Source organism: Rhinolophus ferrumequinum, chromosome 11, assembly GCF_004115265.2.
Source record: "Rhinolophus ferrumequinum isolate MPI-CBG mRhiFer1 chromosome 11, mRhiFer1_v1.p, whole genome shotgun sequence".
Classification (NCBI taxonomy): Eukaryota; Metazoa; Chordata; class Mammalia; order Chiroptera; family Rhinolophidae; genus Rhinolophus; species Rhinolophus ferrumequinum.
The window spans coordinates 64,617,243-64,641,405 of NC_046294.1; the positions used below are offsets into that span (position 1 = coordinate 64,617,243).

At 33.8% G+C, this 24,163-nt stretch overlaps 1 protein-coding gene across 1 annotated transcript in view; it reads left to right on the forward strand.

Moving 5' to 3' along the window:
* The window catches only part of DEUP1 (deuterosome assembly protein 1), a 68,819-nt gene extending 45,137 nt beyond the window's left edge, over nt 1-23,682 (forward strand). The window contains exons 10-14 of the mRNA XM_033121097.1: nt 3,899-4,096; nt 5,651-5,737; nt 14,018-14,214; nt 19,913-20,027; nt 22,799-23,682. Of these exons, the coding sequence (XP_032976988.1) occupies nt 3,899-4,096; nt 5,651-5,737; nt 14,018-14,214; nt 19,913-20,027; nt 22,799-22,975 (774 nt within the window). The 3' untranslated portion in view covers nt 22,976-23,682. The remainder of the gene's footprint in view (nt 1-3,898; nt 4,097-5,650; nt 5,738-14,017; nt 14,215-19,912; nt 20,028-22,798) is intronic.
* The last annotated feature ends 481 nt before the right edge of the window (nt 23,683-24,163 follow it).

Consider the following 24,163-nt stretch of genomic DNA (forward strand, 5'->3'; position numbering starts at 1 on the left):
ATCAATGAATATAAACCACAAGTTTTAGGGTAATTATTTAAAGCAGGGGGTAGGCGATAAGAAAATGGGGAAAAGAAAATTTAACAAAAAGGGAATTTAAAATTTCTCTAGGAAAAACTTAAAGTTTTTTACTTAGGGGGGGAAAGAGCTACTCACTTGGCCCATATCATTTCCCCCCTGTTGCATATGTTATGTAGATTTAAGTTGGAGCCAGGACTGGATGCAAAACCTCTCCCAAGTCACAGGGTCAGCACTGGGGTGAAGCATTGAAATTGGTCTGCATAGGAAATTGAAATTGGTCTGCATAGTGTATAGGAAGCAGAATCATCAAAGAAAGAAAAGAAAGCTTTCAAAAAGACCAGAAATCCAAATGAAAAGGGAACTTAAAATCTCTATAGTGAGGGAGCTTGCCTATATCAGTAAGAAAAACCCAGGCATGGCTTCCAGTTATCATCTAGTGTGCACCACAGTACCTGACACACAAGTGAAAATAAATATTTAGAGAAGGAATTCATTAATATTTAAGGCTAAGTTCTCCCATAATTGTCTAGGGTCCTAAATTCAGTTGTCGTTTGTGTAAACTGAACAAACATTTGTTAGGCATCTAGTAGGACTACAGCTATTCTGCTTATTTCTGTAGGAAATACAATAATGTGAAAGACAAATCCTGTTTCTCAAAGAGTTGACTGTCAGGTAACTATTAAGTGTTGAAAAGGTGTTACGAATTAATTATCATTTTCCTTATATTTTTCACATAATCCCATAAAACTGATTTTATTGATATTTAAAAATACAACTTTAACACTCTACTGTCCCCAGTGAATGTGTTATCATAAAATGATGGTTAAAGCCACCTAAAGTATAGTTACACTATTCTTAACCTCATAGATTTAGATAGAGTAATAAAACTTTGAGTAATATAAGGAATGTACTGATTTTGCAGTTTTGATATTGAAGGAGAGAATACAAAGCACAAATCTCTTTATAGGCTCTTAGAGACCTCTACATAATGCATTGCAGTGCAGAAAAGGTAACAAATGAATTGTGTATAAATAGCTGTAGCTTCCAGGAAGTGTTTGTGGAGACCATTTTCATTCTCTTGTAGTAAAACCAACAAGAGCCATGTATTATGAATCTTCTTTTTTCAACATAAAATTATTTTTAGTCATTTATTTGTGATAAAATTGACATTTTTAATAAAGCCAAAAGTCATTTAGAGCTAGGTAAATTAATCTCATTTAGAAAGCTTTGCAGTATAGCATGTTGTTTTAATAACTAAATGTTGTGAAAATAATAAAAATACTCCATTTTCACAATAGCATATTCATTTTTTTACATTTTAACATGTAAACTACACCGCAAGGATACAAGCAGAATCCAAACTGGAACCAATTAGAGGAAAACCCAGTCGTTTCATCAAATAAATTGTAAGAAAACAAAATTCTAGAAAGAAGATTGGAGATGAAAGGAAACTTGTAATATTGTCCTCAGGGTGAGGATATTTGTACTCCACTTTCCTAATCTCCTTTTTAGCTCTGAGGAGCTGAATAACTTAGGCTCAGTCAGTTCCCTGTCTTGTGAGTCTTTATTTTTCTTTTCTATTTGTTAAATTATGCGGTTAGACCGTGTGATTTCTAAGGTCATGTCCAACTCTGGAATTCTGAAAGTGTTAGTAATAAGAATAGAATCAGATGAGGGGTTGGTGTATGATGCCTGAGGATGGATCACATTTGCCTGCTGGAAAATGCATACTTTCCATGTTAGGTCATCCCACTCTAGCTTTTTCCAATGTGTAAACCACCTTCTAGGTGCTTTCTAGGGCTCTGCTCATAGAGGTTTCTTGGGCTCTGCTCATAGAGGTTACATAGCACAGTGTGTAAGGCTCTAGAATCAGATGGCCTGTCCCCAGGAATGTGACTGTGAGCAGTTATGTACCTTCATTTTCTAATCTGCAAAATAAAGAGGTATGTGGGGATTAAATGAGATGATGTATGTAAAGTATTAGAACACACACACAATCACATACAAAAAAGAGAGGCTTAAAAAGAGCCAGTTGTAATGTGTGGCTCATATTTAGATCTCAGTTCAAATAAACAAACTTAAAAAATATTTGTTATACTTCTGATACAATTTTAAATTTGAGTACTGCCTGGATATTCAATGATATTGAGGCATTAATATTTTTAAGACATTTTGTGGTATTCTAGCTATGTTAAAAATAAGAGAGAGAGAGAGAATGAGCATGCCCTTAGTCTGTTAGAGATATATTCTGAAATGTTTAAATATAAAATGAAAAAAAAAAAAAGTCAATTTTAAAAGTAAATGCCCTGGGGTAAATTCATATAAATTGCTTTGTTGGTGGCCTCTGTCTAACTCTCCAGCCTTATTTCTCACAACACTCCAGTCCCAGCTGCTCGAAACTCCTTTTGGTTCACTGAGTGTGCATTCACCCCTGTGCCTTGGCTGCATTCCTTGCGTGGGAGCCCTTCTCCATCTCTGTCTTCCATCTGGCTTCCATTTGTCCTTCAATATCCAGTCTGATGTCCCCTCCTCTGAGAATACTATCCTGACAGCCCCAGGCTGGGCTAAGCACCCCTCCACTACATACCACCCCCACTACACACCACTGACATCAGTTGCTATACTGTGTTGTAACTATTCCTTTTCCTGTTTCCCCCAGTGGACTGTGAGTGTTTTGAGATCAGTGATTGTGTACTTTATCTCAAAGCCTAAGAATTAGAGACAGTGATGATTTCTAGAAAGATGGTGTATAAAAGGCTGGACTAAAACAGTAGTGGTAGGAACGGAGAGTAGGTGCAAGATTTAAGAGACTGAAACAGAAGCAACAGAATTTGCTGCCTGACTGGATTTGGGGAGATGAGGGCAGGGAGGAGTCCAAGGTGATCCCGAGGCTTCTGACATGGAAGGCTTGGCTAAGGTGTAGAATATGAGACTCCACAGGCTTATAGAAAGGCAGTGATACGTTTTCACGGACACAGTAAGTTTGAACTTTATTATGCATATAACATGATTCTGCAAAACATGGTGTTTAGTCACAAAAAATACAGCACAATTTAGTCCAAAATAATCACTGAATTTAAAACCAAGAGTCCTACGTCCGAGCTCTAGCTCTGCCAGTTAATAACTTTATGACTTTGAGCAAGTCACCTAACCTCTCTAAGCCAATTTTTTTCTCCCCCAAAAAATGCTTGGTCCATCAGCCTTTGAGTTTTAGGCCCAGTATTCTTCCACCACACACTCCGGAGTGGTTGTCCAATGGGTATAAGGTTCACTTGTACGAGATGAGTAAGTTCCAGAAACTGGTGCACAGCACAGTGCCTACAAGTAACAGTAAGGCATTGTGCACCTAAAAATGTCTTAAGAGGGTAAATCTCATGTTAAATAGTCTTACTACCAAAAACAATCTTTAAATGACCAAGGGACACAGGAACTTTTGGAGGTAATGGATACAATTATTACCTTGATTGTGGTGACAGTAACACGAGTGTATGTCTAAACTCACAAAATTGTGTACATTAATTATGTGCAGTTTTCTTGTGTACCAATTTTATTTCAGTAAAGCCCAGGGGAAATGCTTGATAATACATTCTCCACCTCCCTGTTAAAGTAGTTATTAAAGTAGTATCAGTAGTAGGTGATGATTTGCATACAATAAAAAACAGAAGAAATGAAAATTTGAAATTGGATCGAAAAAGTAAATGAATCATTATTATATGTATCTGTTTTTAATTTAGAATTGATAAGAAAGAGAGGGTAAAGTGGGGCTTGCCAACGTTTTAAGATAGGATAGGAAGACTGCACATGGCCAATAAAAGCTTTAAGCTGCTTTTTTAAATAAAAGGATTTATTAACGTTGTCTGGAATATATCCGCTACAGATAAGAAGCCAGCTCTATCAGGAAGAAGAGCACCATAGCTCTGAGCAGGAAAGAATGAGGAATGAAATCTCTGACCTAACAGAGGAGCTTCATCAGAAGGAGATCACTATAGCAACTATCATGAAGAAAGCTGCCTTTCTGGAGAGACAGTTAAAAATGGAGCTAGAAATAAAAGAAAAAATGTTAGCAAAACAACAGGTATGCCAGCGAGCAGGACAGCACCTGTCGCGGTCACTCTCTTGCTCAGTGCAGACAGTAGCCTTCATCATCAACTAATAAGAGCATTGCATTTCTTGGTGTTACTTCTGAGACTAGCATCACAGAAACGCTTTGTGGAGTCACACAAAATCTTTATAAGAAAAGGCAGTGTCATCAAAAAAGAACCAGGGAAATAAGTGACAGTGCAAAATGATCTCATTCTATGTCATTTTAACATTTTCTTGTGACCCATAGTTTGATCACCTCCCACGGTATGCTCTAGTCAAAGGTTTCCCTCTGAATTTGAATTCCTCCCGTTCATTAACATTTTTATCTGTTTAAGAAACCTCTATTCTAGTCTTTCCTAGATACCTCCCTTCCCCACTTTATATATTTATTTTAGGGTTTTAAAAAAACAGATGTCGAAACATTTACCAAACATTGACTCAATGCACAGCATGGTTCATAGAGAAAAACAGCAATGATAACCTTCTACTGTTAAAATGCTGCAAATCATTTATAAGCCCTCCTTCCCTCATTTGCTCGCTCCCTCCATCCCTCCCTTCCTATTTATTTTGAAATTCCCTTATCCTTTACTCATCATCAAATTAAAACCCCAAATCTAGAGGATTTGAGAGCACTATTCAATAACTTTCTAAGCACTTGAGGGTCACCTTCAGAAATAACATGGCTATTTAAATCCTGTATATTAGAAACACAAGAAAAGGTTCAGCCTTTGCCCAATTATAAGCCTTAAACTGTGATTAATTTGTGCAATACACAAGAAAATAGCATAGATGGGATAGTAGCATTGCTTGCATCTGTACAGGAAAGGATATTTTACACATGTTAACAGAGATCTGGGGTAATTGGATTATGAATTTTTACTTTCACCTTTATATTCTTATATATTTTTAGATTTTTGTCAAGGAGAATATATTTAGTAATTTACAAAAGTAAGTCTTTTTAAGGGAAGCGTTTACATAAAAATGAGCCTAGATAAATAAAAGGGCAGATACTATGTCAAAGTACTGTCAAGTACAAGAAATCAGGGGGAAAAAATAAATTAGGAGACAAAACGAAGGAATCACCAAAAAAAAAAAAAAAAAAAAAAGGAACTTTGGCAGAAATAACAGAAAGAACAAAATTAAACATGAAAGTAATATTTGCATATTGTAAAATATTAACTAAGTAGTGAAGAAATTTAATGGACAGTTTTTATTCAAACATGTTTTCAAAATTGTGATTTTTCTGGTGATAGTTAGCATACAATAGAAAATAGAAGCGAGAAAAGGAATTTAGGAATTGGAAAGAAAAAAGTAAATGCATCATTGTATCTGTTTTCAGTTTAGCACTGATCAGAAAAGTGTGGCCTACCAAAAATAGGAAAACTAAATGAGACTACCTGATTAATAATAATCATGCCTAAGAAGTATTTCCCTTCACTACACTTAGAAAATCTTTAATTAACCAAATAAATTTAATTGTAATAGAATTGTGAGCTTTTATTATGAATTTTACATTCACTTTTATCTATCACTAATCTCCTTTCAGGTCTCAGATATGAGATACAAAGCTGTCAGAACTGAAAACACACATCTAAAAGGAATGATGGGAGATTTAGACCCCGCACGGTACATGGTAATATGCTGAAATAATTCAGTAAATTCAACAAAATTACTTAGTTGGTCAGAATTTACCCAGATGTTCTTTACAGAGCACTTCCTACCGGGTGGCAAATTATCTTGCACATGGATAGGACTTACTTTTATCTTCAGGCTAAACATTTGAATTTCTGGTTTTCTCCCATGTTCTTTTCTTGGATTGGGCTCAGTTCTGATCAGTTCCTCACACATGCTGCTTCTTTGTTTTGCTCTTGCTGTTGCCTCTGAAATCTTACATACTATGTGGCCTGACTCACGTGTCAACCTTCCCCTTCATGAAGCCGCTGCTGAAACTCCAGAGTGAATTGTTCCATCCATGCTCGGTTTGTATTTTAGTCTGACTTGTTTTGTAGCTTTTCACTTCCTCACTGGATGGTGATCAGGGACCATGTCTTATTAATGTTTGTATCACCAGCACCTCAGCATCAGGGGTATAGTAAATGTTCAGTGAATGTTGACTGAATAAAAAGATTGATAAATAAGTGAATGGCTGAGGATTGACCTTGTGGTTTTAACCAGTGTATCCACAGGTTTATATAAGGCAACATAAATAGGCTCGATGCCTTTCAACTGTTAAAGGTAACATTTGAGGGTTGGTTTCTAATGTGTAAATATGAGAACATTTATTTATTGAACTAATGAAATACCTTTGTTACTTGTTTACTGTTTCTTTGCTCTGAGAGAAAATTCTGAAATCAAATCATTTTTCACCATTCAAGAAATGGAGAGGATAAGAATATGGTAATTGCTTAATCTGGCCTCAGTTTCCTCAGCTGTGAAGTAAATAAGGAAGTTGGTTTCGGCATTCCCGATGGTCCCTTCTTAAGCCATGATATGTATTTCTGTAATAGGATGTACTTGTTCCCACGAGAGTCCACATTCTAGCATCCAAGAGTAGAAGCATTCTGGAAGAATTCTGCCTTCTTCTTTGGGCCTGGTTATGTCCTATGACTGGAGTACTACAGATGGATAAATAGTAAAGTATACATGGTTTTCCTGTCTGTTACATAAAATCTGGCTGACACCTAGGACTTTGATTTCCAAACACTGGACACACAGAAAGTTAAATTGGATCCTGCCCCCATGAATATCCTTTTTTTCTCTCACAAAATGGTTTTATGTTATTTTTTTAAAAGTCTGAATCTTTTTAGGTGTGTATTCTGTGTCATCACAGCCCCCGCTGACCCTCCTTTACTCTGAGTCTTGTAGGCATTTGGCTTTATTCATTTATTTGTGTTTGTTTTTTCAAGAAATAAAACACATAAGATGTGTAAAGAAGAAGCTAAGTAGCCCTACTTCGGACTCCAGGCCTACTTTGGACTCCAGAGAATCCAGCGCTAACACACTAGTGTGTAGCATCCTACAACTTTTCCTTTGTTCGTGCATACATATACAGGGGATGAGCTGAATGTTCTTTTACAGAAATAAATGCATACTATATACTTTATTCTAAACTGCCTTTGACTATATATCATGGACATTTCTACAAGGAGGTAGAAAAACATCTTTTTATTTTTCCTAATTTCTTAGGAAAAACTACATATGTATGTAAAATATATATAATTTTTAATAAATTTAATCATAACTTACATATTCATGATTTTAGTAGTCACTTCTTTTCTTGCTTCTCCCCTTTTCCTTTCCTCCATTTCTCTATGCCCCCTCATACCCTATCTACCAGATAACACATGTTAACTAGTCAGTATGTATCACTTTGTACTTTTTCATATCTATGAATTCATATATGTATGAATATATATACATATACATGTAAACATACATACACATATATGTATGTAGTCATATACCTATTTAGGGGTTTTAACTTTTTTAAAAAATTAGATTGCATTATACACACTTCTGTTTTTGTTCATGCAACAATATCCTTTGCAGACCCTTACAAGTCAGCTGGTTTAGGTCTGTTTCATTCCGTATAATGGATTAATAATATCCCATGATGTGACTGTATCAAAATTTATTCAACTATTTTTCAGAATTAATTTATTTAAAATTAATTCAACTCTGTTTCTAGACTTTTACATAAATAAACAATACTGTAAAGTATATCTTTATACATGTATTTTGGAATAACTTCCTAAGAATGGAATTGCTGATTTAAAGGATATATATGTTTTAATTTTAAAACATTTGCTGTCAAATCACATTTATACCTATTTCTTTCATCCCTATTAGCAATATATGTTATTGCTTTTAAATTTTTGTGAGTCCGATGGGTGTAAAGTGATTTCTCAGTTGTACTTTAATTTGCATTTCCCTGACTACAGTGAGCATTTTTTGTATATTTATTTGGCAATGTATTATGAATTAGTTATAGTCGCTGCTCATTCTTCTGTTGAGCTGTCTTTTTCTTGTCAATTTATAACAGCACTTTTCTAAATTTGCTGTTTGTAATTTTATTTACGATACCTTTTGCCATACAAAAAGTTTTAAACTTTTGTCAAACATGTATATCTTTTTGTTTATAGCTTCTGAATTTCCTTCCTTGAATAACAACGTTCTTCTAACTTCTAGACAATATATATAGTTTTTAGAGCTTTTTCGAAGATTTTCATGTTTTTCATCTAAGTCTTTAATCCCTTCAATCGTAATTTTGCATGTGATAGAAAACAGGAACTCAATTTAAATTTTTATATGAATGTGAAGCTCAATTTATCCAATTTCTCCTGGTAATTTCCTGTTGGATTCTATTTGGAATTGAATTAAGTTTATATATTAATTTTGAAAGAATTGGTATTTTTATGATAATATATTTTCCCATCCAAAAATATGACACGGCTTTCCATTTCTTCATATGTTATTTTATGCTTTTTAATAAGATCTTACAATTTTCTTTGTATAGATTCTATGCCTTTCTTTTTAAATTTATTCTCAAGTATTTTATAATTCTTGTCACTGTTGTAAGTGGGTCATTTTTCTTTATCCATATGTAAGAACTTATTGCTAATATACAGAGGGTGCCAAAAAACTGTATATACATTTTAAGAAAGGAAAAAAAACTATTAAAATTGTAATATTCAAGATATACCAATAACAAAAGATGAATACAAGTCATGTTTGACTTCTGCAATTACGAGAGGTGCTCAAAGTGGTTACCATCAGCGTCCAGACACTTCTGATTCCGGCAAACTACTGCTTGAGCAACATTGACCAAAGTGTCCACTTGTATACATTTTTTTGGTACCCCTGGTAGAAAAAAAGCCAAATTATTTTTTAATTCTAGTAGGCATTTTACTAGAGGTTCGTGTTGTTTTGAGATATACAATAGTATCAACAAAGACAGTTGTATCTCTTCTTTTCTACTGTTCATATCATTTATGTTTGTCATACTGTATTTGCTAAAACCTCCAAGACAATATTAAATAATAATGATTGCTGACAAGTTCGTCTAATTCCTGATTTTAGATGAAATTGTTTTAAAGAGTTTTAGGATAATATTTGTTCTTGATTTATGGTTTTTATTGTATCTTTCTATCCCTAATTTGTTTTAAATCCTGTTTAGGATAATATTTGTTCTTGATTTATGGTCTTTACTATATCTTTCTATCCCTACTTTACTTAGAGTTAAGATTTGCTGCTGGATTTTATTAAATGCCCTTTCAGTGTATATGACATCATGTGGTTTTTGTTTATTAATTTGTTGAGATGTAATAGACTGTATTTGGCAGATTTCCTAATATTGACCCACCTTTGAATTCCTGGAATAAACCTTCTTGGCCATTTTATTCAGGAGCTAAGGTTGCCATGATCAAGTACCACAAACTGAGTGGTTTCGAACAACAGAAACTTAATGTACAGTTCTGGAAGCTAGAAGTTCTAAATCAAAGTGTCAGTAAGACCATGCTCCCTCTGAAACTTGTAAGGGAGGATTCTTCCTTTTCTCTCTATAGCTTCTAGTGGTTCGCCAGAAATCTTTGGCAATCCTTGGCTTATAAGGGGCATCATTCGTCTTCTGTCTTCACATGGCTCTCTCCCTGTATCTCTATCTTCATATGGCTGTCTTCTTCCCGTTCTGTCATATCATCTTCCCTCCATATGTGTCTGTCTCTGTGTCAAAATTTTCCTTTTTTAATAGAACACCTGTCATATTGGATTGGGGCTTACCCCAATGATATCATTTTTACTTGATTACCTCTGTAAAGATCCTGTTTCCAAATAAGGTCACATTCTGAGGTACTAGAGGTTAGGACTTCAACATATCTTTTGGGGGGGCAGGGAGACAAAATTCAACTTGTAACAGTTATCTAATATTATTGATATATTTACTGGATTCTTTGTGATATTTTATTTAGAAATTAAGATCTCTATGTATAAATGAGATTTGTATATTTTCCTTTGTTTAGTTGTTCACAATCTACTATCTCATTTATTTAGCGTTCAGTTTAAAGACTTCATGAAGAAAACACTTATCTGTTATGAAGAAAACTCGTATCTGTTATGTATTAAATTAATTACATAGATAATTAGATAGTTAATTCTGTCTGAAAGTTTTCTTTTTTTCTACTTGTTTTAAAGTTCTGCTGGCTTACTAACATAAATGGGGAGCTTCCTACCTTTATAAGTAGGCTAAAATAGTTTAAATAATATTGGAATTATCAATTCTTTAAAGGTTAGAAAGAATTTAGCTTGAAACCATTTGCACATTGAAGTTTCAATGAAGTAAATCTTCAATTACCTTTCCATTCTCTTTTACGGTACTTGGTATATTTAAATTTCACTTCTTAGGTTTTCTGTTGTGTGTGTGTGTAATACTTATTTTTCTAGGCAATCCTTACCCATTTCAATTTGTTTCCTTATCAAAGGTAGTAATATCCTAACATTATTTTCATTTCTTCTATATTTTGTGTTTATGTTCCTTTCTTATTCCTAAATTTTATAACCTAGCTGCCTATCTCTCTCTTTTTAAGTCTGGCACATGGGGGATTATTTATTTCATTAGTATTTAAAAGTGTTGGCTTTTGGATTTGTACATCTAGATTAGGTTTTATCTCCTCCATGAATTCGTCTCCAGCTACTCTAGGCCCCATTTATTTCTCCTTTCTTTGACTTTCTTTAGTACTATAAAAATTTAGTAGTTATAAAAATTCATCACTAAATTTTGAATTGTCTTTTATTTTTTTTTTAATTTTTAGTGGACTCGTATTTAGCACTCGATTTAAAAAGTTCATGAAGAAAACTCATTTGTTATGTGTTAAATTAATTACATAGTTAGATAATTAGATAGTTAATTCTTTCTGAAATAATTGAAATCAGTAAGTAAATATATAATTAAATAATTAGTGTTGAAATTCTACCTCAGGCAAAAAGAGACAAAATGTTTACATCGTTATTTTCAGGTCTTCTAAAATACGTGGTATTTGGATAGTATTAAAATAACTATTTTTTTCCTTTCTAGACAAGTAAAGTAACTGATCTTAAGGTAGGTCATTTCTAAATAACTAGAGTTTTGAGAACTTTTCTGCTTGACAGTGAAGCTCCCTGCTAATTTATATGGAGGGAAAGAAAATTTTTAAAGGCACCCACCAGTGGCAGGAATAGCAGCCCTGCACTCAGTCATTACCCAATGCGTGCTTGGGGCTATGGCAGCTCCCATTTTCCTCTGGAGAATGTGCTGATGGGAATAACCACCTGGTATGTAAGTTTTCCTCAGGTCTCACTGAGATTCTTAGAATAGTAACAGAACTAGTAAGAGGTTCTTAGCTCTGAAAAAGATGTTTTCCTTGGATTTGTGCAAAAACTTGACTGCATGGAGAAAAGTGAGGGATTTAGCTTTATTTTGCTCCTGGGAGCTAACAAAGAATCAAGTTTATCATAGTTTTATGTGATTCCATATTTACTTAGACCTGTAATTGTATTTATTAATTTTCTTTCATTTAAGGAAGGTATCATAAAATCAGATTTAATCAGAGCTCAGAATTTATGGTAATTTTAAAGACTAATCTGCCTTTCACTATCCATAAAGTTTGCTAAATAATGGCATAAAAAATTAGTACCCTCTCAAGTATCTAAAACATCCCTTTACATACTGAAAACAGCCTACTAACCATAAAACATGATTAACCCAGTCCTTCTGTAGAAATACTTTGTTAGCCTACCTATTATTGTTGAGTATAAATGATTTTAAAAGAATAAGTGCAAATATAAAATACTGTTATTCAGACATTTCATTAATTCAACTGGCCTCATGCTAGTGTGTCCAAGTAAATATGCACCAGGAGGTTTTCCCATTTCAAGAATAAAGAAATGGATTAAAACAATGGAACCCTACAATTTTGAAGAAAATTGAGATAATGGACTTATAAAATAACCTATCAGAAATAGAGAGGTAGAATTTAATCGATGTCTATTTTCATGATAACCATATAGTACAGGATATACTCCAGAAGTTGCTAGAAAAGTATTTTTTAAAAAACTTGAAAAGAGAGAGCCAAAAAAATATTATTGTCAAGGAAAATGTAATATGTTTTTAAATATAAATTATGTAACTACATTAGCTGTGTAATTCTTCCAGGTCATGCTCACAACACTTAATTATGGTATATTTAGAAAATTGTGCGGTTTTTTTTTTAATCATTACTATCATTCTTAATTACTTCAACCTTGGCCAAAAATTCACAGATAAAATCTAATTTTATAAGTAAAAGCTTGAATAAAATTGTAATTGAGCAGCAAACCATCAGGAATTATATATACTGATTAGTAGATATCATTTTAGGAGTAAAATTTTGACTCTTTTCCATGACCTTTTCAACCATGTCTTCTCCTTATGTAGGGAAAAATTTTTATAAGACTCTTCCTCCTCCTTTATATGTATTACAAGTCGGCTCTGATTTTAGAATCAACCATCCTTTCTCTTTTATAGCACACTATAGGTTACTCTTTTATCTGTTCTGGTATATCTCAGCTGAGCAAATGTTGAGACACACTAAAGGCTTAACAAGCAGAGAAATACCTCCAATGGACCGTTTCCAAAGGCACCTTAGTCAATAGACACATCAGCATCTAATCCTTCCTGAATTGTTTTGGGGGAGTTCGCCCTCCTGGAGCATTTCCTTTCATTCAAAAGTGAGACCTTTTCAAAGACTTACAGACTTCTATAATACATTAGGCAGTGAACAGAAAATGTAGGAAAAATGCTTGTCCTTTGAAACAAAAGGTAAAACCAACAGGTAACCATTTTTAATGCCTAAAATGTGTTGAATTTTAATGCCTAATATGTAGTGCCATACAAATGCCACTCAAAGCCTTAAATTTAGGAACTTCAAAATGAAAGTTCTAAGCCATACTCATCTATAATCTTACAGGCTTTTAACCATAGAAATTTGGAGCTTCAAAATAAATACTTCATCTATGGTATGCTTTTTGTGCTAAAATACTACCCTTCTGACAGCATAGAACTATTGTTTAATCAGCAACTATATAATTCACAGATATTCAAATCATAGGACTAGAAATGACTGTGTAGAGTCATAAAAAGCATTTTCATGTGAAAATATATCCCACTTTTAAAGACTTTATGAGAAGAAAAGTTTAGACTCTTCCTAAGAAACTTATTACAGCATTTACTTCAAACAGCATCAGAAATCTTGTGTCTTGCTCTAAATCTCTCATTTTGTGATTTAAACATGTTTCTTACTCTCTTCTGAAGACATATTAAAATTGGGGGACCCATACCAGATAGTAAAACTTTATCATGAATCTACATTGCTGAAAACTGTGGTATTGGCACAATCTCAACTCCTAGATCATTGGTATAGAATGGTCCAGAATCAGACTCCAGTCTATGTGGACTTAGCATATATTTGGTAACATCACCCAACAGTGGGGAATCAACATACGATTTTCTATTATTTTAATCTGAAAAAAAGTCTTTCAGATTGTATGTAGGTTCCATTATTAATCAATACTAGAAGGCATATCCTATAAACACAAAAACTCTCAACTCCAGCCAATTTGTTCTAGATACAGCGAATGCTAACGTAGGAGTGAGTCTTCTCTGTATTGGAACACGGGCAACAGTGTCTGCATCGCTTTTATTGCGATGCGTTCAGCGGCAGCTGTCATTGAGTATCTGTCATGAGGAGGTGAGGGTGGAAAAGGGCATTTGGGAGGTTCACAAGAGCAGAGCCACATCACGTGACTCAAATGAAAGGGCCAACGTACAGGTCCAAATGCACAGAAAATACGCATCACTTATAAGGAACAATTGTTTTCAGTGATGGTTTATTTTATTCTGTAGAATATGAACTTCACTAACAGGGAACATTCAAGGCATACATCTATTAACAAATTGGAATATGAGAATGAAAGGCTCCGAAATGATCTTGCAAAACTTCATGCCAATGGAAAATCAGCATGGACTAATCAAAACACCTATGAAGAAATGGGACAGTACGCCTATGAAAGCCAAATAAAAATGGAAAAAAATGAAGATAGGTATGCTGACTCCATTATATAAGGATATAAATGGATAAACATTTAATTAACATTTATTTTAAATAATTCAAAATTGTAATTTTATATACTTTCTCTTCAGTTTAACTTTTACTTTATAGTGATAATGTAGTAGATACATTGCTTTATATGAAATTCTGTGTTGTCACTAAGCTTTTAAAATATAACAGTGAAATGGGTTGAGTGTTATAGAGAATTTTAATCGCTTCAGACCCTTCTTATTAGCTGATGTGGCATACAAAACACACAGCTAAGTAATCTTACTTTTTGTGTCACAGGAATAGAAAAATTTGATTTTCCTATGTTATGTATATTGTTCAAAAAATAGAAAATATAGGCATTTCATGCTCACTTCTGACTTAACATCAAAAATCTGTACACTTTATACTGATATTGCAGCAGTGGCAACAAACTATTGGTTAATTCATAAGGAAAGAATCTATGAATGTGTAAGAGAAGTTTTCTCTGAGTGAAGAGAAGCATATGGAAAATCCGTATCTGCTGTCCACATTATCCCCATGCTCTTTAAAATGCCTTAGTTCAAAATTGAAGAAACATATCAACCATAAAATTAGACTAATTTATTCAATTTTAATATTTATGGAGTCAAAACTGTCTCTGGAGGCTTTTCACTGTTTTTGTGAACTTGGAAAATGATCAGTAAAACAAACAAGTTCCTTTTCTACAGGATCTCTCAGTCTTAATATGCTAATGTACATTCTGAGTTACCAAGAAGTAACCTTCCCCAAAGTTACTGATATCAGATTTATTAACATTCCATGTTGGTGAAAAATAATGAATTAATAGATCCAGACCCAACTTCAATACAACTTTTGCTTAGAAGCTCATAATACTTAGCATGAAAACCTTACATACTGTTTTCATATAAAATAATTACTATTTACAACCTTGGGAAATTTACTTAACCTTTGTAACTCTCAACATCCCCTCTGACAAACAGAGATAATAATTATAAGGTTTTTATGAGGCTAATAGGAGAAAACACATAGTTCCGTGTAAAATATATAGTAGTTCCATAAATGTTAGCCATTATTATTGATATGACTACTAATTATTAGTATTTATAATAATATTAATACTCCGACAACTCACAGTGCCTAAAAAGTATGTTTTGGTGGATAGCCAAATGTCTGAATCTGACATTTCCCAAAGATAGTCCTGTGGGGGAGGGGTGATGCCAGGCTGATCTTTGTAACTAAGCATGCCCAGTTCTACAGGTACATAAATCCATAAATCTGTGGGACGTATTAAAAAAATATGCCTGTTCAACATTCTTGTGGATGTAGTACAGCTTTCTTCTACTTTCACTACCTCAGCCCTGTCTGTATTAGAAAGATATATCTTAATCCGATGCAAGAAACAGCAACCACTCAAAAATCCTAAATTAATAACCCCTCTTCAAGTGGTTAAAGAAGAAAATGAGACAAGATTAGCTGCTACCTCCAAAAAGCACCGGTGGAGGTGTGGGAGCAGCAGTACTACCAACGCTGTGAGGGAGGGAGGAAATGGTCATTGAGAAAGTCATGGGCCAGTTCTCTGGTGATCATGCCCATGCTGACTGGTCAGTACAACTGAAAATCTGGCTAAAGGGGTCTAATCTTGATTTTGGTGTAAGAAATACCAGGGGTGCCAAAAAATGTATACAAGTGGACACTTTGCTCAACGTTGCTCAAGCAGTAGTTTGCCGTAATCAAAGGTGTCTGGACTCTGATGGTAACCACTTTGAGCACCTCTTGTAATTGCAGAAGTCAAAAGTGACTTGTATTCATCTTTTGTTAACAATATATACTGAGTATTACAATTTTAATACAGTTTTTTTGTTTTTCCTTTCTTAAAATGTGTATACATTTTTTTGGCACCCTCTGTATTTTCTAATATAGTATAAACCCTTTACATACTGCTTCCCTACTCTATGGATTCATTTCTCCATGGGTCAAATCACAACTCCATGTCTATAGTTTTCTCATTGTAGGAGGAAAGCAGGACCCTAAATCCAGGGTCTTCGTACATATGCTAGTCCCTGGTCTGTATAGAGCACATTGCACAGAACATTGTTTCCTATTCTTGCTTGTTGGAAATAACTGTGAAAGCCTTAGACGAAGGTACCAGGTGTTCTTATTTAAATAAAAAGGCCGTTATTCTGCCTTTTATTATTTTTAAAAGGTATTTTATTGTTTGTATTGCCTCCCTTTTTCTCTTTGTTGGGCAGTACAGAATGTGGTAAAAGTACCCAACAAAAACAAGGCAGTAGGGGACAGAGAAAGCAGCATACCAGGTAAAGTGCTCAGCAGGAGATTACCTTAATAAGCAGTTTGGACTACTATTCCTGCTGCAAAGCCTGTGTCCCGCCAGTCTCATTTGTTGCAAGTTGCATTAAATTTGTTTTAATACCTTGTCTGATTTCAGTGTTCTCCAGTGACCTGGTTTTTAAAAGAAACAGCATTTCAAATGTTCCGAATAAATTATTGCCATGTAAAACCCACTATGGAGAAGGAGTTGTTGAGATGCAAGGACACTGATCTCACCAGTAGAAAACTGTAAAGCACATATCTATTAAATTGAGCAAGTGAAAAACGAAATATTCTTTCTTTTCCCTCACAGCACAGCTCAGCAAAGTCAAATAGTAAAAGCTACATATATATATATATATATATATATATATATGTAAATATATATGTATATATACATATATTTAGACAAAAAATATGAAAATACAGGAGTTATATTTACATATGTCAATGGCGAATGCAAAAGGGTCTTATTAAACTATCTGAGAAAGAAAAAAAGCTCTTAGGTAAAAGTATATAAAGATAATGTTCCACAAAATTTTAAGTCTGTAGTCTATTTTTAGCCACTTCTTTCTTTTAACTAAGGAAGATTTGTAGAATATATTGTTAAAATAGTATTTTATCTACTCAGAAGCAACTCAGTTTTTGTTGTTTTGCACTTCTATTTGGATAAGAAACTTTTCATGGTCACCCACTAAAAATGTGAAGCATTTTAGGATATTCCAAAGGATTTGCTTTCCATTAAAAGAGTTATTTAGCATTTTAAAAAAATTTATGAATGAGATGTAATTGAATTTGATGAAGATTTACTGAATATTTTTATAGTTTTGTAAAGTTAGAGTTTTGAAATTTAGGATAATTTACAAGCTAATTTGGGGTAGTGGTATCCAGAGCTATTAATATACAACCAATTTTAATGACAAGCAATTGTGTAATAAATGGAGTTTTATCTCTATTTAAGATATATACTTAAAAGTGAATTTATGGTTTTAAAAGTCATATCATGTACTGGAAAGATTTTAGTAATCACAAACATTAATCATTAAAATTGCTTCAAGTCTAGTTAAAAAATTAAGTTTCTAATACTAAAAACCACAATGTCAGCAGGTCTGTCTTTACCACTTTGACAGGAAACCATGTCAAGGAATGAATAGTCAGTCATCTAAAAGTGAAAAGTAAGTTGAGAAAGTTTTATACCATGGTGTTACTCACATGGAGTAAAAAAAGTAGGCTGACTAGTTCTAGGTCAGGAAATAATGAGTAGTTCATAGAATAGGGAGAATTACTTAGAACATTAGAAGATGAGGCTGGAAGCCAGTGAATTAGCATCGTTGTGAAGAGATCCTATTCCATGCTGAGGACATTATCCTATAGCCCGGGGAAATTTAATGGAGGGCCAGGATTGGATGTACATTCAGACAACTCTGAAAACTATGCCAAGAGTTCACTCCAGTCTCAAAAGGGTAGAGATCTCCCCAACAAAGCAATCAGATCCTGCTCTCCTGGCAAAAGCAGGCAGGAACCTTGGAACAAGTCCTGTGGAAAAGATAACGGAACAGACCAGCTTGTGAGGGGGTATTAAAAGCTTTCTGAAATAATTTTTAAGATGGCTTTTAAATTGATATACTTAGCATTTTACACAAGGTGGTTTTATGAAGTATTTGAATAGCTGTATTCTAGAGAAAGAACTTGTCAGATATAAAGATGATTTAAAGCAAAAGTACTTTATAATGTAGTCTTTCCTTTCAATCTCTACATTTTATTGATCTTACAATAAAAAGAATGTTCCTATATAAATTTTAGTAATTAACACCATAAAACTGTACCTCTACATCCAAAGCAAAATGGATAATTGAGATAATTATTTATATAATTTAGGACAAATAATATTTTCCCTGAAATCTCTACCTAATTGAGATTACAGAGAGATATATATTTCTTGAATCATTTCTGTAATTATCTTACTTTTGTCACTGAGCTTTGAAGAAGAGATGGTAGCCTCACTCAAATTAAAAGGTTCAGCTGAAGATTCTATGCAGATGTCCTATGCAATTGTTATAATTCTATTTGAATTGTGGGATGTTTCATCTGATTGTGAACATCATAAACTATGTTATTTCAATTTAATTTGCTATTCTGTTTCCATGGTAATTATGGTTTGAGAGAATGCATTCAGAAAAAAAAAGATATATTTCAAGATAAGTAAAAATGGAACACATGTTGTGTTTGTTTTTATGGACTAATTTACAGATGCCTCACTTAACTTTTATTGCTATTGGTATGCATAGCTTTGAAAACGTTTGCATAATAAGAAGCAAGTCTACATAGTCTTTGGATAAGACCAGAGAAAATAATGCAAATTTTTTGAACTATGAGAAACCAAAATATGAACGCTTTGAAAAGAGTTAATCAATACCTGTGGAGAGTTTGAATTACTAGGAAAAATAAATAATTTTAAATTGAAGGGATTTTTATGTTTTCATGGTCTTTGATGGTTTTGATTAAATTTAAACCCCATTCTCATGAATTAATACTCCAAAAGATATTTATTTGGTCCCAAACAACCCATACTGCTAGGACCTTTTTAAGTAAAATTTTAGGGTAAATTGGTTTTTTCTTGGGTTTATTATTCATTTATTTAGCATACCAAAATTTAAAATCTCACTGATATTTTCATCAGTCTCATCTTCTACTCTGTATTTTAGCAGAAACAATAAATTCTGTACTATGCCTTGCATCCAAATTGTGGAGTTCACTTCTCATAACATTTTTTCATACATGAAAACATTAACAGAAAGATAAAGTTACCTGCTCAAGGTCAACAGTGTGGAGGAGCTTAGAAGATGATGGAAATTCAAAACATGTTATAAATTCTTAGCTCCTAGAGGAATGAGAATTATACAAAGACTTGATCAAGCATTAAAAAAAAAAAAGTATAATTCTGTTAAGAAAGCCAGTGAGGTTAAGTGAAATAGAGAACAGAAAACAGAGTATCTATTTAGAACTGTCAAAGGGCAGCATTGTTAGATATTTTGAAATTTTTCTCAAACCGGTTTCATGTTATTTAGTTAATTGGCAGAGATACAAAAGTAAAACACAGAGAGGGAAGCAATGTAAGCAGTCAAGATAGAATATTTTTAACAATTACTGTGCAAAGTTTTCTACTTCATTATTAATCATTCTAAGTCTTTTAAGTGGAGTAGAAATTATTCATCAGGAAAATGATTTTCAACGAAATACCCAAATAACAAGCTCAAACACTTTCTTGTTGTTTTCTCCAAGTTAGACGTCAGAGAAATTAAAATCCTCAGCTACATAAACAAACAGGTGTCCCTGGTATCAGCAGTGACAACCACTTCCTTCTCTTTTAGACTTAGCCAAGATTGTGAGCCAGAGAGAAGTGCAACGCCTCCATTGCCACCTCTGCCATTTCAAACCAAAGAAATGACAAGTCCTTTGGTTAGTGATGAAGAAGCATACCCACTGGTGAGTTGTTAGATTTTGTTTTTCCTTTAAGGGGTGATTACTCCTACACTGATATGAGGTCTGACAATTAAGTTCCCAAACTTGTTGCAACGATGTTGCTAACCTTTTTTGATATCAGAGGGATTATTCATTATGAATTTGTACCAACTGGACAAACAGTGAACCAAGTTTACTATTTGGAAGTGCTGAAAAGGCTGCGTGAAAAAGTTAGATGAATACAACCTGAACTTTTCACCAGCAATTCATGGCTCTTGCATCACAACAATGCACCAGCTCACACGGCACTGTCTGTGAGGGAGTTTTTAGCCAGTAAACAAATAACTGTATTGGAACACCCTCCCTACTCATCTGACCTGGCCCCCAGTGACTTCTTTCTTTACCCGAAGATAAAGGAAATACTGAAAGGAAGACATTTTGTTGACATTCAGGACATCAAAGGTAATATGACAACAGCTCTGATGGCCATTCCAGAAAAAGAGTTCCAAAATTGCTTTGAATGGTGGACTAGGCGCTGGCATCAGTGCATAGCTTCCCAAGGGGAGTGCTTTGAAGGTGACCGTAGTGATATGCAGCAATGAGGTTTGTAGGGCTTTTTCTAGGATGAGTTCGCAAACTTAATTGTCCAACCTCGTATACTGATGTGTACAGAGTTGTTTAAAAAAATGTTGCTCCTTGAATAAGACCCCAAGATGGGTCTGTGTGTCGCTTGGCCATGCCTCTCTATAGAAGGAAAAGAGAAAAGAGATCCATAATGTTTCATAAAGTATTTCAATCAATGGTTATTCACCTCTAGTGCAGACCAGAATTACAGTGACACCCTTTTAAAATGTAAGTGCTTGGGACTCACCCCTGGACATTCCATGAGCCTTCAAGGATCTCTATATTTTAAAAAGCTACAGTGATCTTTTGTGCCTGTTTTTGAAAAACCTTACCCATTGCTCTGATATGCATACAGAAAAATGCGCACCTCAGAACCAGAGAGCTTGATGAATTATCACAAAGAGAACACATCAGTGTAACTACCGCTCAGGTAATAAACAGCATTTGTGACATTCCAGAAGCTCCTCTCATGTCCCCTTCCAGTCACTCCTTCAACTTGTGCCCAAAGTAACCACTTTGAACATCATAAATTAGTTGTTGCTATTTATAAATTGTATATAAAGGGTATCATACCATATGTTCTTTTGTGTCCTGCTTCTTTTACTCAACACTGTTTATGAGATTCATCATCCATATTGTTTTATGTAGCTGTAGTTTATCCATTTTTGTTTCTGTATTGTATTCCATTGTATAGAAATACCACATGCAATGATACTACAGTTTATCCACTCTACTGTTGATGGACACTTATTTACTATTTGGGGCTATTATAAATAATGCTGCTAAAAACACTGTATGTGTCTTTTGGTGCACATGTGTATAATTTTCATTGGGCATATAGCTAAGAGTTTGATTGCTAGGTAACAGGATACGCATAATGTCAGCTTCAGGAGGTATCGCTAAGCTGCTTTCCTAACTTATTTGAGCCAGTTAACACCCCAATAAGTAATTTGTGAGTGTTCTCCTTGTTCTATATTCGTTCCAACACTTGATGTTAATTGGTCTTTTTAAATTTAGCTTTTATGGTCAGTGTGTAGTAACACCTCGTTGTGGTTTTAATTTTTATTTACCTGGTGACTAATGACGTTGAGCACCTTTTCATGTTTATTGGCCATTTTGATAGCCTCCACTGCAAAATGTGTTCAGTTTACTTGCCTAAATTTCTACTGGCTTGTCTTTATTCTTATTAATTTGTGGAAGTTCTTTGTATATTCCAGATTTAAGCCCTTTGTTGATCATATATGTATTGCAAATATCTTCTCCCACTCTTACTTGCCTCTTCACTTAATGGTATCTATTGATGACCACAGTTCCTAATTTTAATACATTCAAACTTATGAATCTTTTCCTTTATGGCTAATATTTTTGGGTGTCCTATTGAAAACTTTTGCCTGTCCCAAAGTAATAAAAATATTATCATATGTTATCTTCTGGAAGCTTTGGCTCTTTACTTTTCATATTTAGATCTACTCCTGTAATTAATTTTTGTTTATGGTGCAAGGTAGGAGTCAGAATCTTTTCTCCCACAGAAATACTCAAACGAACTTGCACATGTACTCCAGTCCTGTAGATTCTTTTGGATTTTCTATATGCAGAATCAACATATGACAGTTTGATTTCCTACTTTTGAATCTTTATACCTTTTTTCCTTTTTCTTCCCTTATTTTATTGACTAGGGCCTCCAGTAAATGTTGAGTAATAAAACTGGTATTGCCAGCATCCATATTGCAAAAGGAAAGTTTTCCATTTTTCACCATTGTGAAGACCATTTGCTAAAGACTAGACTAAGTAAGCCAGAAAGATAATAGGTGGATTACTTAAAATTGTGAGGAGTTGCCTATTTTCAAATGAAAATCATTGGCTCTGCAAATTAGTGGAGTATGTTTTAGGCAAGTTTCATAGCAATTATATTGTTCCTGCATTTACAGTTGGACACTATAATATTCACATTTAGAGCTTTTTAATGTCATGGAGCTGTGATGTTTTAGTTCCTTGAGGATTTCATTAGACTGCATTACACTGGTAGAGGGAATTCAGCTTTTGGTGTATTATTTCATTAAGAGCTGCAGTATTTGACAATATGTCAGGGAGGAAGCGTGCCTATAAATATGAAGATTTAAAAAGGCTTTGTGTTCTTCACCTAACTTGTCTTTTTTTCTTTCTTTTTGTAGTCTCCCCCAGATATATCCTTCCCTACTTCTTTTGCTGCACAGCATTTCCTTCTGGAGGAAGAGAAGCGAGCAAAAGAACTCGAAAAACTTCTAAACACACATATTGATGAACTGCAAAGACACACAGAATTTACTCTTAATAAATACACGAAGCTAAAAGAAAATAGACACATATGAGCTTTTACACTTTTTTTGTTTCCCTCACCCCATGAAAAAGAGTTCTGGCAAAATATTTACAAAGCTGATTAATGAAACTGAGAAATTTTGTTCTGTTTTCTTGAGTAAATTATTTCTGTATGGCAGCTAGAAAATAGTAAGTATTTTGTTTGATATAGCTGTTTGTATTTCTGCATTAACATAATAAATTGTTCAGCTGTAGAGTTATAAAATAAACATGACTACTCCAAAAGAGATTGTTTTTCCAGTCAAAGGAATATTTTGGAATTAAATACGCAGTTTTTACTCCCACTTGAATTGTATACTGAAAACCGATTTTCTCTGTAACAACACAAAATGAGGGACAGGGAAGTGCTATAATTCCAAATGTAAACGAATCAAGTGCAGCTCAGTTGTACTAGGTTCGAAAACTCAAGGATTTTTAAAAATGAAAAGAACAAAAGTATTTTGAGCTATATAAACATCCTAAAACTTATTTTAGAAAAAAAAAGATCTAGTGTTACCGTTTCTATATTTATCTTTATAATGTTTTAACACATGGAATGTACCGTTTACACACTTAAAGTGTGCCACAAGTTAATATTCTCCTGTTAGCACTAAGTACTTCATGAACACGAATAAGATAAAGAAAATATAAAGCATTATTATTGTTACATTCTCCTTTGTACTACCTCTGTTTTTGTTTTTAATACAATAAAGGAATGTAATAAAGGAGTGTACAACAAAGGAACAATAAAATTCTAATTACAAATATACATGCATGATAATCCCTTATTCTTCCTTTAAAAATGATATATAAAGATGATGAAAAGTCCCTAGTTAGTTAGCTTCTCAAGCTAAATCCTACAGCTTTTATGGTTTCTTTATTTTTTTCTTTGTATAAACTAAACCTAAACATACTGAAAGACAAGTCAAGATGTCTTTAGATAATAAGTGTCATTGTCATGTGAAAAATGCAGAGCCCTTTTCACTTTAGGTAACTTGACCATGTGGATTTGTATAGCTCTTTATTTTTGCAAAAAGCCTCCCCAGTGCACTGTTTATTTCAACTCAAAACAAGCAAGGCTAGTGTCCTTGTTCCCTGAAATCAACCTGTTAAGAAACTTCCCAGAATCATGGTGAACAAGAGAGGCAGAAACGCCTGACTTCTGATTCCTGGCTCCAGCTCTTACTACTTCTCAGTATGAC